The sequence below is a fragment of the Scophthalmus maximus genome, chromosome 1 (genome assembly GCF_022379125.1).
Source record: "Scophthalmus maximus strain ysfricsl-2021 chromosome 1, ASM2237912v1, whole genome shotgun sequence".
NCBI classification, from domain to species: Eukaryota; Metazoa; Chordata; class Actinopteri; order Pleuronectiformes; family Scophthalmidae; genus Scophthalmus; species Scophthalmus maximus.
In genome coordinates this window covers 6,755,673-6,768,772 of record NC_061515.1, presented here as the reverse complement: position 1 = coordinate 6,768,772, position 13,100 = coordinate 6,755,673, and the positions used below count along the sequence as shown (strand labels likewise).

The 13,100-nt window shown below is 44.9% G+C and overlaps 1 protein-coding gene across 2 annotated transcripts; it reads left to right on the top strand.

The window, feature by feature from the left end:
- Nucleotides 1-3,369: 3,369 nt before the first annotated feature.
- entpd3 (ectonucleoside triphosphate diphosphohydrolase 3) lies at nucleotides 3,370-13,013 on the top strand. 2 transcript variants are annotated; one of them, XM_035640750.2, is made up of 10 exons: nucleotides 3,370-3,484; nucleotides 6,623-6,760; nucleotides 7,532-7,649; nucleotides 7,859-8,018; nucleotides 8,635-8,794; nucleotides 8,922-9,149; nucleotides 10,077-10,340; nucleotides 10,430-10,540; nucleotides 11,192-11,329; nucleotides 12,128-13,013. In XM_035640750.2, the coding sequence occupies exons 2-10, from the start codon at nucleotides 6,626-6,628 to the stop codon at nucleotides 12,314-12,316; spliced, it is 1,503 nt and encodes a 500-aa protein (XP_035496643.2). In that variant the 5' UTR covers nucleotides 3,370-3,484; nucleotides 6,623-6,625; the 3' UTR covers nucleotides 12,317-13,013. The 2 variants fall into 2 exon arrangements, with proteins under 2 accessions (XP_035496643.2, XP_035496649.2); XM_035640756.2 differs by having other exon boundaries at nucleotides 3,431-3,560.
- Nucleotides 13,014-13,100: the final 87 nt, after the last annotated feature.

Here is a 13,100-nt window from a genome sequence, read left to right as displayed (position 1 = left end):
ATATACTTTACGATTGGGGGCTCAAAGTTTGACAAAGACAATAATATTGAATTTAAGTATTGAATATAATGTACAAAATTTGTATTTATTCTTTCGCCTGTGTAAAAGTGACAAAACTATTTTCTCAATTCATCATTCTGCTTTAGTTGCATGGGCAAATATTGTTTCACAAAATATTTGCAGATATGTTCATAATTCTGATGACACTTCTTTTTTTTTAAATTAAATGTAGCGACCATAGTGTTGACCACTATTGCCACTATGGAACAATGTGTTTTTTAAATATATATATATATATATATATATATATATATATATATATATATTTTTTTTTTTTTTTTTTTTTTAATTTTATTTAATTTACTTCTTCTATTAAACAGGTGTTTGTGGCAAAGTGCTTAGAAATGTAGGATGTAGCAATTTGCCAGGATACAGTTGGGGACAGATACCTATATCTACCACCTAACAGACATACCGTAGATGTAAAACATGTTTTAAGAAGACCTCCATTCAATATTATAAGTTGGAAAGGCCACACCTCAGTCGAACCACAGCAATGCAGCTACCATGGGATATGAATGTGATCCGTATCCAGGAGGCCTGAAATGTACAGTTAAGAAAGAGCTCTCTTCCATTTCCTCTCTCGGCGCAAATCTGATTTTCAGTCTTGTCTTACCGGTTAATTTAGAGCAGTGGGTTTCACATCTCACTTTAACACCTCTCGCTTTTGCTAAAAGTACTTTATCTGCCCTCACTGTCCACGGAATCAGACCTGTAATTCACTTTGACTGGCCCCATCAATGTCCTCTTTGTAGCCTTCATAGTCCAAATACCAGAAGACCACCCGCATGCTGAGATGTTAAGGATTCCACTAGATTCAGTGAAGCACAGCAGCGACTTCACAGCTATTATAATACGAGCATGTGTTACCAAAAACAGAAGATCACTTTTCCGTTCATTTTTTAACGAATGGGTCAAAAAGAAAGGACGACGTGAAGCAAAGTGCAGAGTGGAGACAAAGCAGGACCAGCTGCAAAATCCTCACACCCTTGAGTGTCGTTCACATTCCTCGTTATCTTAGCTCAGAGAAGCCACTGAGTTGACTCGGTGATATGGAACATATTTCAATGAACACATAAACATGCCAAAGGTTGACATGGTTCACACTCCTCATCTGCTTCCCCCTGACGCAACTGAGACATGATTTATGTTAAAGGCTGAACTTGGTGAAGTTATTGACTATATTTCTTCTCCATTTAAGTTGGGAGCTCAAAAAACAAATGGTCAAAATTCAGACAGCAGAGTTCACATGCTCAGATTTAGTCCCTTGAATACTTGGTCAAACTCCCCCCCAAAAAAAACGCTAGTTCATTCTTTTCAAGTTTTAAGTTCTTCCTATCTCGTAAACGTCAATATTTTTTCATGCAGTTTGGAAAATAATGCGTCTTTCCCAAATTCACAACTTCCTATTTTGCAAGTGTTTGCTGCCAAATAAAGAGTCACACATTTCCTGCGTGGTGGCCAGTGAACAGAAAGTGTCAAAGACAAGTCGGTGAGCATGGTAGGTCATGAGCGGCTAATATAATTAATGAATCGCTTAATGAATATTAAAGTTTTGTTACAGAGTTGTCGTTTGTTTGGATATGTTGTCTGAAGTGGTGCAAATAGTTTTAAGCCATTGACCTGGACTCTGGAGGCCAATTAGACTTTATACAAACACACGTTGGAGTACAGTCGATTACCAACACGTCGGCATGCACGGATAAAAACAACACTCACACAATTAGAAGTCTGCTTTCAGCTCTTTGCCGTCTGCCTCTGGAGGCAAAACAAACATGCGGGATTACGGCACCATTTTCTATTGGCAGAGCAGCACTTTGCTAGACAGGTAAATGACTCATAGTCTCACCTGTGATAATATACCATGGGAATGGGAGCATGCAAATATCAACACATCCTGGATTGGTGATACAGAACCTGATCCCGTTCTTTTCATTGTGCACGCCTTCTCCCGCGGAACAGATAATCCAGCAAGAGGCTCTTTCAAAAAAAAGAAAGAAAAAGGCTCTTCTAAGCTTGCACTGCGACTGCTCTCGTCAAGATCTGCAATGCCATCAACTTGAACGCCAAAAGGGGCAGAATTGTCAGTCGTGGTATAACTGTATCCTATTGTTGCGTTCGACATATTAGCAGAACGCCTGGAAAACTGGGTGGAACTTTCTGGCACGGCACGGAACTGGTTTGACTCACTTTTGAAGAACATGGAATAAACACGCACACCTGAGCCGAACTGACCCCGACAGTTCCCCAGGGCTCCTTTCTGGGGCCTCTTCTGTTCAACATCCGCTCCCGCTAGGAGCTCAGATGACGGGAAAAACGATATAATATGTCCCAGTTATTACACAGATCACACACACATGTACACTATAAATGTACATACACTGACTATAATCCCATAAAGCTCTCAGAAGGCCCATTGGACAATTCAAACTAAAGGACTCGTGTCTTAGCAGGATTTGAAAAACCTTGTCCACTTAACCACTGTAATAGTGAGTTTAAAGGCCTCTTTAAAAATAAATAAATACATTTAAAAAAAAACTCACTATTTCTTTGAAAGTGGATCACAAAACTCCAGTTTTCAGCTCCTTACTCTGCTGTTGGTTCGTGAAGCACTGAATGTTTTAGGGCCTGAATACATTTGTTTGATCTGACCTCTCAGATCGATGGGGGCAGATCCGCTTTCTTCCCCAAGTCAAAACCAAACATAAAAGAGGAGGTTAGCAGACCTGCTGCAGCTCTCTGTCCTTTTAAATCAAGGCTTAAGATTTGTCTTATTGGTCACAGTCTTTCATTTAAAAAAAATGAATAAAAAAAATACAATTTTCTTACACTGCACTGTCACTTTTATGTTTTTTGTGCTGTAACTAAATTGCTTTCTCAACATTGTCTTGTTGTCGAAACGTACCGTTTGCCATGGTCCTCCATTCCGGGCCTATCTCATAAGAGCTGACTTTGTGATAACGTGTGCAGCAGACACTCAGCCACGCTGCACTTTATCTTATTGATTACATCAATTAACCCACGGGGCGTGCCCCAAACCCCCCCATGCCCCCCCCCTCTCACATTGTTTCATGCACAGGCACGAATACCTTTTCTATCTATGTTTAATCATTGGGTGCGGGCGGTGAGCAAGGATCCGACCTGCATCGTTCTCTGGCCGCATTTCAATGGGCTCGGCTGGCTTCTACAGCACTGGTGAAAAACTGGAGTTTGTATACTATAATATTGTTGGCTCCGCCCATGTGTCCTCACTCATTCACTCTCTGTTTTGTCGGGGTACACCCCTCCTGTTCCTGCGGGCCAATCACTCACTCCCACTCACAGCAAACTCCTTTCCCCTCTCTCTCTCTCTCTCTCTCTCTCTCTCTCTTCAGACCCTGGTGCAGGGTCCTCTCACTCCCACTCTGCTCACCAGCTCTCCAAGGTAAGAAACACACAGACCTCGTCCTTCGCACGTGCACTCCTTTGCCTGGTCCTTGGCCAAGGGTTAATTCACACAGGTACAGTAAGTCTAAATCCATTGTGTGCATTCATGAGCCTCTGCTAGGGTGTGTTTGTGCTCCTCCACCTCGGGAGGACCAGTCTCTACAGGCAGAGTCGACTGCATGTGCAACTCCGAAAGTGTTTCTCCACGTTCTATGTGTTTTGTGAGTTGTCCGCGTTGAAGCTGAAACGCAAACCTTTGGCTCGCAACTTCTGGTTCTTCTGGTTCGTTTCGAAGTGCCGTGCGTTTTGTTGACCCTGCACACAACTGTACGAGTGAGATGGGGCTGTCCTGCAGGCATTGTTTTTGTGTTTTTCTTCTGTTGCGGCGTGGTGCAACTCCAAATGTGTCTAGTTGTCGCTGTTATCTGGTACAGTGATCTACATCGAGCGAATCTTCTCACCTGCTTTCAGAGCAAACGTGTAGTTTCAGGAAACAAGACAGAGAGAAACGGGGCGACTCGTTTCAAGGAGAGCGTTCAAACTAATCATCGAAACAAAACTGAAGTGAAACCGAGTGACTCATCTGTACACATTTCTCCGTCTTTAGCGCGTCTTCACATTTTGCCAATAGGTGATGCAAGTGCAATGGGAACTATAGCTTCATATAAACATTGCATAATATAACAGTTTTTGAATTCAAACGAATTGGAACCCATGCGTTACAAATATGCTCAAGCATCCGGGAGCCGACAGGACAACGCTGATGTCAAGGACCACACACACACACACACACACACACACAGCACCTGATCGCTGAGCACATGTTACTACCAGGTGGTTGTAGAGATGTGGGGGGTTTTTCTTCTTCATCTTCATATAAATACTAAACATATAAGTGCAAAATAAGTGCAAGTGATTAGGTTACATTTAATACACTTAAATTACAATATATTTGAAAGTTATCGCCAGTTTGGTATTTGTGCTTAGTGATACAGCGACCGTTTAAGCCATAAATGTCCTTCAATGAGTGTGAATGTGGGGTTTTTCATAACTTAGTGGGATGTTAGCGTAGATTTTTTTAATTTTCAGGACACACGTGTGGAACTAAGCATAATTGTAAAAACTTTTTCAAACACAGACGTTAGACGTGTTGTCATGTCACCTGCTCCTGATCACACCTTCAACATGTTTGTTTTCTCACTGACGTTACCGTGGAACTTAAAATGCCGTCATTCTTCTACAATAACAGACACTGTCACCGAGCTGTTTTTTTTACAACAGTCCGCTGGTGGCGGAGGAGGCCAACATTCATTTTGCGTGCACCATAAACAAAAAGAAATTCGGCAAATGTGAATGCACTGCATGTAAAGTGTGAGCGGTGGAGAAAGGTGGAGAATTGAGGTGTTGCTTACTCAAGTACCAAATGTTAAAATAGTCTGATAATAACACCCATGAAAAATGGCTTGGACAGCATTACCTAACAGCAGTAGACGGACACAAGGTTGTAATTACTTTATGACGACCCACTCCTAAGAATGCAGCACAGTGTGGCATTTTCATCCATTCTTCAGCAAAGACTGGTTGAATAACATTCCTTGCTGCTCATTATTTTTTCTCAGGACTTCATAAAGAAAGTGACCCTACTTCGTCCTCCTATTATTTTAAATAGAAAATATTCGAACCTTACTGTTAGATAACATGGCCTGGCCAAGCTCGGCGGTTTTTGTAAATGCAGATAATCGTTGCGCAAATGCACATCCCAATGATAGCATGAACAGTTAAAGCAAGGAGGCATACATACTGTAGCATGCAAGGAAATAGAAATAAACCACATCATTAGAAGAAAAAAGAAGAAATGCAGTGAGTCCAAGGGTGTGTGTGGGTGTGTGTGTGTGTGTGTGTGTGTGTGTGTGTGTGTGTGTGTGTTCAGGGTTGAAGACTTGCGTTTCGTGTCACAACGTGTTAGAATTTCTCTAAATAAAACGTTGCTATGGCTAAATGAGAAGGAAGTGCAGTCGTTCCTTTAGACAAATCAGTTTCGAACCGTGTATGTGTGCACGCACATGGTGCATTTGGCACGACACGGACTGTTTCCCGCAACTCAGCATAAACTCAAACAGAGCTCTTTCTGCCGTGTTGTGTTTGTGAAGATAAAAAGGCTCTTCCTCTGTGGTGAGGGGTTTTGTTTTTTTTCCCGTGCCGTGCCAGGCACAAAGTTTGTTTGCTCTTGGTTTTTGTGTAAGCGCAGAATATCTGGCTGCGTTTGAACAGCAAAATGCCGAGCGAATTCAATGCCAGACTTTCCCCTCCCACCGGGGTTTTGTGCCATGTGGAAATGTGGCGGCGATTTTATGTTCAATGTTAGAATATAGCTCCTGTCAGTGTGGAGGTCGAGTCAGTAAACTATATGTTTTTCATTTTTCGTTTTTTAAATCTAGTGAACGATCAAGCGCTGACAACAGCATAAGTGATGGTGGGCGGAGCCCAGATCCAATTCTACTTAGGGGCCCCGTATAGGCTGGGGCCGGCCCTGGGCGTGTCTTCAGGCATCAGCCTGTTACCGACTGTGTGTCACTTGCATGAAATTGAATAAGGATATGGTAAATTACGGAAAAAAAACAAGTCCGAGTTCTCATCTGCAACTCCAGGGTCCGCATGCGGTCCAGCAGGTTTCGTTAAGTCCAAGTCCTGGAGATCGGGACTTGAGTACCACAACACTGCTGCACGTACCCTCCAAGGCTCTGCTGGTAATAACGTCTTTCTCCAAAGAGTCACATCCTGTCAGGAAGCGTGTGTAGATCACTGCTTTGCACATTTGCATTTGATAGAGCCAAGATGATCTTAGGCAGATTAGAGTCTCTCACTCTTTGTCTGATTGTCCTTGACAAAACTGCAGAAGCACTTTGGGCCGACAGTCGTGATTCGCGACATTTTTCCGATCGATGTCTTTCGGCCCCGGCAGCCCATCAGATATCTGTCGCTGCTGCCGGCGCTATTTTCCTTCTTAGAGAAAAAAGTGCTTTGCTGTTGCTCGTCGTCGCTTTCGCAAACATTTCCACGTTCATCCTCTTTGAGAGTGGAGATGCCTTTAGCGCGAGCCGCACCTCTGTCCTCACCCCACGTTTCTCGCCAACAGGAAATGGCGTCCAAGCAACGAGCGGGCTACAAGTGTCGCATAGCAGGCGTGCTGCTGCTGCTGCTGGCCAGCGTTGCCGCCCTGGTCGCTGTTGCCGTCATCCAGGACACCTGGGCGTTTAAAGAGTACGGCCTCGAGGTGAGCACACACATGCACGTCCACAGGCCGTAGTTTAGAGATTTTCAAACAAGTCCAGAGTGAGACAGTGATTTGGTCGATTGACAAACACGTCGGCCAACACACGGTCTGTTGCCAGATGTTGTTTTTTTTTCCATCTGTCAGCTGGATGGTGGACCGTGGGACCATGTGACTCGATGGGCGGGGGCGGGGGGGCGTTACGCAGCAGAACGTTCTGAGATACAGAAGATCCGCACACTTGAAAGCTCCCGCGAAGGGATTATTTTATTTGCCCACGTGACGCATCAAAAGCAGTCATTAGCAATACAACTGCTAAAGTAAATATCATAAGGAAATAAACGCAAAAATTCGTGTACGAGGTTAATCAACCTATGTTACGTATATGCTGTGTACAAAATACTTTTGCAGCCACTCTGTAGTTTAATACAATTTAACCAGGTCCTTTAAGGCTTTCAGAACTTCCATCAGTCAAGAAAACAATTGGAATCACGCAGAACAAATTCAATATGTGACCTCTTTGTGTAATTCACAATGTGATATTTTCCTGGCGTTTATTTAGTCTCAAAACTACGCACACACGTAGCTTATGAGTGCACAGAAGAATACCGCCAGCGCAAAACCATGCTCATTGGCGAGCATTTCTACCCTGCTGATAATTGCGGTTCTGTTCTGTGCGCTCATATCATTTGCGCGGGCGTGGTTTTTTTCCTAGGCGTCGGTGTTATGAGATAAATACACGCCATGTATTCTTTCTTTTCATTTCCTCTTCAGTACGGGATAGTGATAGACTCGGGCTCGTCCCGCTCCAACGTGTACCTCTACGAGTGGCCCGGGGAGAAGGAGAATGAAACAGGAATCGTAACGGAGACACTGAACTGTAAAGTTGCTGGTGAGTCAAAAAATCTCCACAACAAGGGACGGCACGTCGCAGCTTTTGAATGTGTACATTTCCGAGAACTTGGTCAAAGCAAATGCGCATGGAAACATTCTGTAAAAGCGTTAACAACAAATCCGAAACACATTTCATCAGGAATGGCACATCATGTTTTCATCGTCTCTGGCCATGAATATAATTCCAACCCGGCCTTGTGCCAACAGGCGACGGGATCTCCGAGATGAGGGTTGACCCCGACAAAGATGCCGAATCATGGAAAGGATTCCAGCACTGCATCGACAAGGTCACCGAGGCCGTCCCCGCTGAAAAACACAAGACCACGCCCCTCTTTCTCGGAGCGACGGCCGGCATGAGACTGCTGCAGTAAGACAAGCGGGTTATAGTTACAGGGAATTCCCTCGCCCTTAATTTGTATGTCGGCGCACGTTAACACCGTTCGTGCGCCACGTGGTTTTGCCCAAAGCGTACTGAGTCACAGGGGGGGGAAATCCAACAGCTCAGTGCAACAGTGATGCTGAGAAATATGGGATTTTCCTCACATTAGTGTCTCATACTGTAACAGCTATAAAAGTCGTGCTGATTTTATCCTTTACTCTGTTCTGCAGTATTTTTTACTCTCTACTTCTATTGGTTGGTCTGCAGTGAAAGGATAATGTGTTCAACACAGAGGAATATTGGGCAGATTTGCTTTCTGTTGCTTGCTTTAGTTTCAAAGAAAGCAGTGTGGAAAAAAGCCCATGGCTGAAATACTCCATATTTTAGATTTGAGTAAAAATCCTTCAAAGGATGTCACTATTGAGGTTGTTGCTGCTGCTGCTGCCGTAGGCATTTTCAGGAAATTTCGTGAAGAAAGCGTTCAGTATATGTGCTAGCCGTCTCCGTAACTGGCTGGCTTAAGGCTTCATATTCATATTTCCTTTATGACCCTGATTCCCTTTTTGACTCCCAACTAACAAGTATTATCTTCCGTGCCATCAAGTGAGGAGAATAAACAGAGGTCCAATGAAATCATGGCAAGTCTCAGTGAATACCTGAGTTCCTTGCCCTTCGACTTCCACAATGTCTCCATCATTACCGGTCAAGAAGAAGGGCTGTACGGGTGGATCACTGTCAACTACCTCATGGGAAACTTCCTGGAGGTACGCAACCTGAACCATGAACCTATCTGGTCCGCCTTGGTCAACGTCTGCTCGTGTGCCAGCTGCTTTACGGAACATGTTTCATCAGACGCTCACCTTTTTTTCCTTTCTTCTGCAATGCTTGCAGAAGAACCTGTGGAACACGCATGTGCACCCAGAAGGGGGGGAGACAGTGGGATCCATGGACCTCGGCGGCGCGTCAACTCAGATCGCCTTCGCAGTCCAGGATGAGCTCAAGGGGCCCGACTACATGCACGTCAAACTGTACGGATACCCGTATAACGTGTACACTCACAGTTTCCTCTGCTATGGCAAAAATGAGGCTGAGAAGAGGGTTCTGGACAAGATAGTGCAGGTGCACGGCCTTTTTTCTTTTTGTCTTTCGAGTGTGTGAACGTGTAGACCTGACATGCCACAGCTGCGAGGTAGTCGTGAGGGCCAATTGTGGTGAAAAACTACGATTTTGGCCGAGGACCTGATAACGTGTTTGATGGTTGCGACTTGGTTTGAGAGTTAGGGTTGTAATTGGGTTGAGGTTAGGGGTTAGGGTGAGGGGTTAGGCATTAAGTCATGATGGGGAAAAGGTTAGGGAATGCATTATGTTAAAGAGTGTCTGGGCAAATATAGAAAGAAGAGTGTGTGTGTGTGTGTGTGTGTGTGTGTGTGTTTGCATCTGTGTGTGTGTGTATACAGAATTTGATGGTGTATATTTATGATGTTCTTTAACTGTGTTCTTATGTTCATGTTTGCGCATGTAGCAGGGATAAAAAATTTGACATGCATGTACATGCAAAAATGCATTAAAGCCCAGTAAAGAATTGATTGGGGAACACCGCTGTCCTGCAACTGCTAACAGGCAACGTTGAGACCAGTCAAGGAATGCATTATCTCATTAAGAATATTGATTGGACCGTAAATGTCGTCAGGCTGGTCCATGAGAAATGCATTATTTCTGGTCGCTTATGGCTTCACATAGCGCTTGAACCTGATCCCGTTGGTAACGAGGAAATGTGCAATGCTGTGAGAAAATGTAATGAAGTGCAATACATTTGCAGGGTCCTGATATCAAATGCTTTCGATAGTGTGTAACTCAAGGTGATAAGTAATGTTTGTGTCATCATTGTATAACATATGACACACACACACACACACACACACACACACACACGTATATAATCTTTTTTTTAAACTCATGCCTCTTATCTTGCCATCCATCTCCTTCTTATAGTTCAGAATAGTCCTTATTTAAATATTGCCCTCCTTCTCTTTCTCGATGTTGCAGGAATCCCCCGACCCAGCATACATTCTGAACCCCTGCTACCCGGAAGGTTTCAACATCACCATGAAGGCCTCATCCATCTACAACACAGAGTGCACAAAGGCGCCGGCAAACCACGACCCGGATCGAGACCTGTTCATGGTGGGAGCGCCCGACTCAGACAAGTGTGGGAGCGTAGTGAAGTCAATATTTGATTTCCAGACTTGCGCATCAGCCCAGTGCTCGTTCAACGGGGTCGAGCAGCCTCCAGTCAGCGGAGGGTTTATGGTAATGCACGGCGCGAACACGACGCACGCGAGAAGGCAGATGAAGATGCAAAAGCACTCAACTGTGTGTTTCTCTGCTGTCCCGACCAGGCATACGCTGGATTCTTTTACACTGCCAGGGCACTGCTGCTGAACGGCATGTCTGATATGGATCAATTCAACTCGTCAGTTGGGAAGTTTTGCCGTACACATTGGTCTGTGGTAAGTTCTGCAAACTGCAACTGCAACTGTGGGAGCAGGGAAAACTAACGCTGACACCTGCATGCAACAGCCGTCTAAATGTAGCGGGGGGCAAAGACGAACGGCGGGGTGGCGAGGATGGGAAAGGAGGGAGGGAAGGAAGGAGGCTGTGGTAGGGTAGAGGGAAGACAAAAGACACAAACAAAAGCAAGAATTACTGGCGACATTACGTCGCATGGCGGTGAGAGAGTTGCTGTCCCTCGGGCAGCGGGCCTACTCGGACATCACTGACTCGAGGCGCGGCAAGCTGTGGGACGGCATTTTCTAGTGTTGGTGTTCCTTTTCAAAAATGTCACGTCTTACCGGCCCCTTAGCTTACTGAATAAAAAAAAAGAGATGCACTGAACTGAGGAATCATTTTCACAATTTTAAACGAGGGAAACGGTCTTTGGACCGTGGATATTTCTATCCCCATTTATTTCAAACCCCAAAATACCACCTCGAGCTCCGGATGATGGATGAGGTTGTAAATTGTCTTTGTTTCGTCTCCGTCTTTTCATTTTCACCTCGACCACGACAGTGATATTTTGCCACTCACAATCATTTTGAACGTGCTCCAATCGCGATTCTCATCTGTCCTTTACTCTGATCTCCGGTTTCTCTCTCTTCCAGCTGAAGAAAGAAAAGATATGGATCTCCGACAAATACCTCAAGACCTACTGTTTCGGAGCTCACTACGTCTTCACTTTGCTGGCAGACGGCTACAAGTTTGACCGAGAGACGTGGAAAGGCATTAGGTTTGAAAAGGAGGTTGGTAGGACAAGAACAAAACACACGACATCGTTTCCCCCTGTCGTTCACGCAAATGTGTAGCGGATGCATATCTGTTCTACTCTCTGTGTTCTGATAAAACCCCCCCCCACAATTGATCAAACGTGGCCATTTGACGAGAGTTGAGCCGTCACCGTCAACCGGCTGCACAGATACAAGCCCCCCCCTCGACAAACTTTGACTCACACAAGTGGAGATGAAGCCACCCACTGGGACTCATTAGAGTTGGACGGCGGACATACCAACGAGCTGCGCTCGGATGAAAGACGGGCAATGTATTGCTCCAGACCGCCCCGGGGACACACAGCGTCTTTCACAATGCAAGTGCCCTGGCCTCTGACACTTTTCAGTCATGAGTCAGCGAGGAAAGCCGGCGGCAAAAGAGCCAGTATGCTGCGTGCGCTCTGTAATGCCTCTGGGGGCGTCTGGGAGTCCCGTGGTTCGTAGACCCCCTTTGTAGAGGAACGTACCAAACGGACACGCTGGGATTTTTCTTCCAGCGTTGTTGTCTGGGGGTTATGACTCATCTGTCGCGGTTGTGTGGTTATAGTAGTATATAGTTATAGTTTAATATTTAATTCAATTTAGCGTTTTTTTATTCAACGTAGGATTGATGTATGTTTAATGCATGTATGTTTGTAAATGCTGCTGGATGCCTGAATTTCCCCTCGGGATAAATAAAGCATCTACTAAACATGCAAAGTGGTGCATGCAGCCGACTGGCACAGACAGAAGCCTGGTGATAAAATCCCCTCTCGCCTCTCCTCTGTTGTTCAGGTGAAGGACACCAGCGTGGGCTGGAGTCTGGGCTACATGCTGAGCATGTCCAACATGATCCCGTCCGGCGTGAAACACATCACCCCCATGACAAACTCGGTCTTCGCCGGCCTCATCTTTCTGTTCTCCGCACTCACCATTGTGCTGCTCGTCGCGGCTTTCATCTTCCTCATCCGCACATGCTACTGAGAGCGTACAGCGCGTCACCAAAGGAAGCCAATCTGCCGTCAGAAGCCTTGGGGGCCGCGGCGATCCAGTGAGTAACTGGAGCGTCCTACAGTTGCTAAGAAAAGTGTGTGTGTGTGTGTGGGGGGGGGGGGGGGGGGGGTTAATTTTTAAAACACAGTTAATTTTTGTACCTCAGGGAAACTAAAACACATTAAGTGAACAAGCCGTCTTTTTCAAACTGCACCAAAGGGAAATATCGGTGTTTCCCAGGTAAAGGGCCGAAACAGTTGCCTGGACGACGCACACATTAGCCCCCCGGGTATATGTCCCCGTTCCTCTTGCACGTTGTGTAATCTCAAAATTTCATAATGTTAAAATGAGATTATGTACAGTTATGTGCAGTGCGTCGTCACATGCACACATGGAGCCCCTCAGGCACGAGCATGACATATTCCCTCTGCTAACCACTGTATTATGTTCCTGTACTATACATGTAATCGCAATGAATGCATTTTGCCTTACCTGCTTTATTGTCTTATTTTATACAGTGTATCTGAACCTATAACTGCACAACAAATCTGAATGAAAACCTGCCCAATAAATAGTGAATGTGCAATTTGCCGTTGTTTTCTTAGGATCTTGCAAACTAAACACATGTTACGTACAGTCATATTACCGTATGCAGTCTATTTGCAAACAATTAAACGATTACATCATATTCATATGCTTTACCTGGTGTTGTTTTCATTCTGCATTTGAGGAACAGTTTTGTTGGTGAAATAACCGTACAGTGTCGTGTCAACAG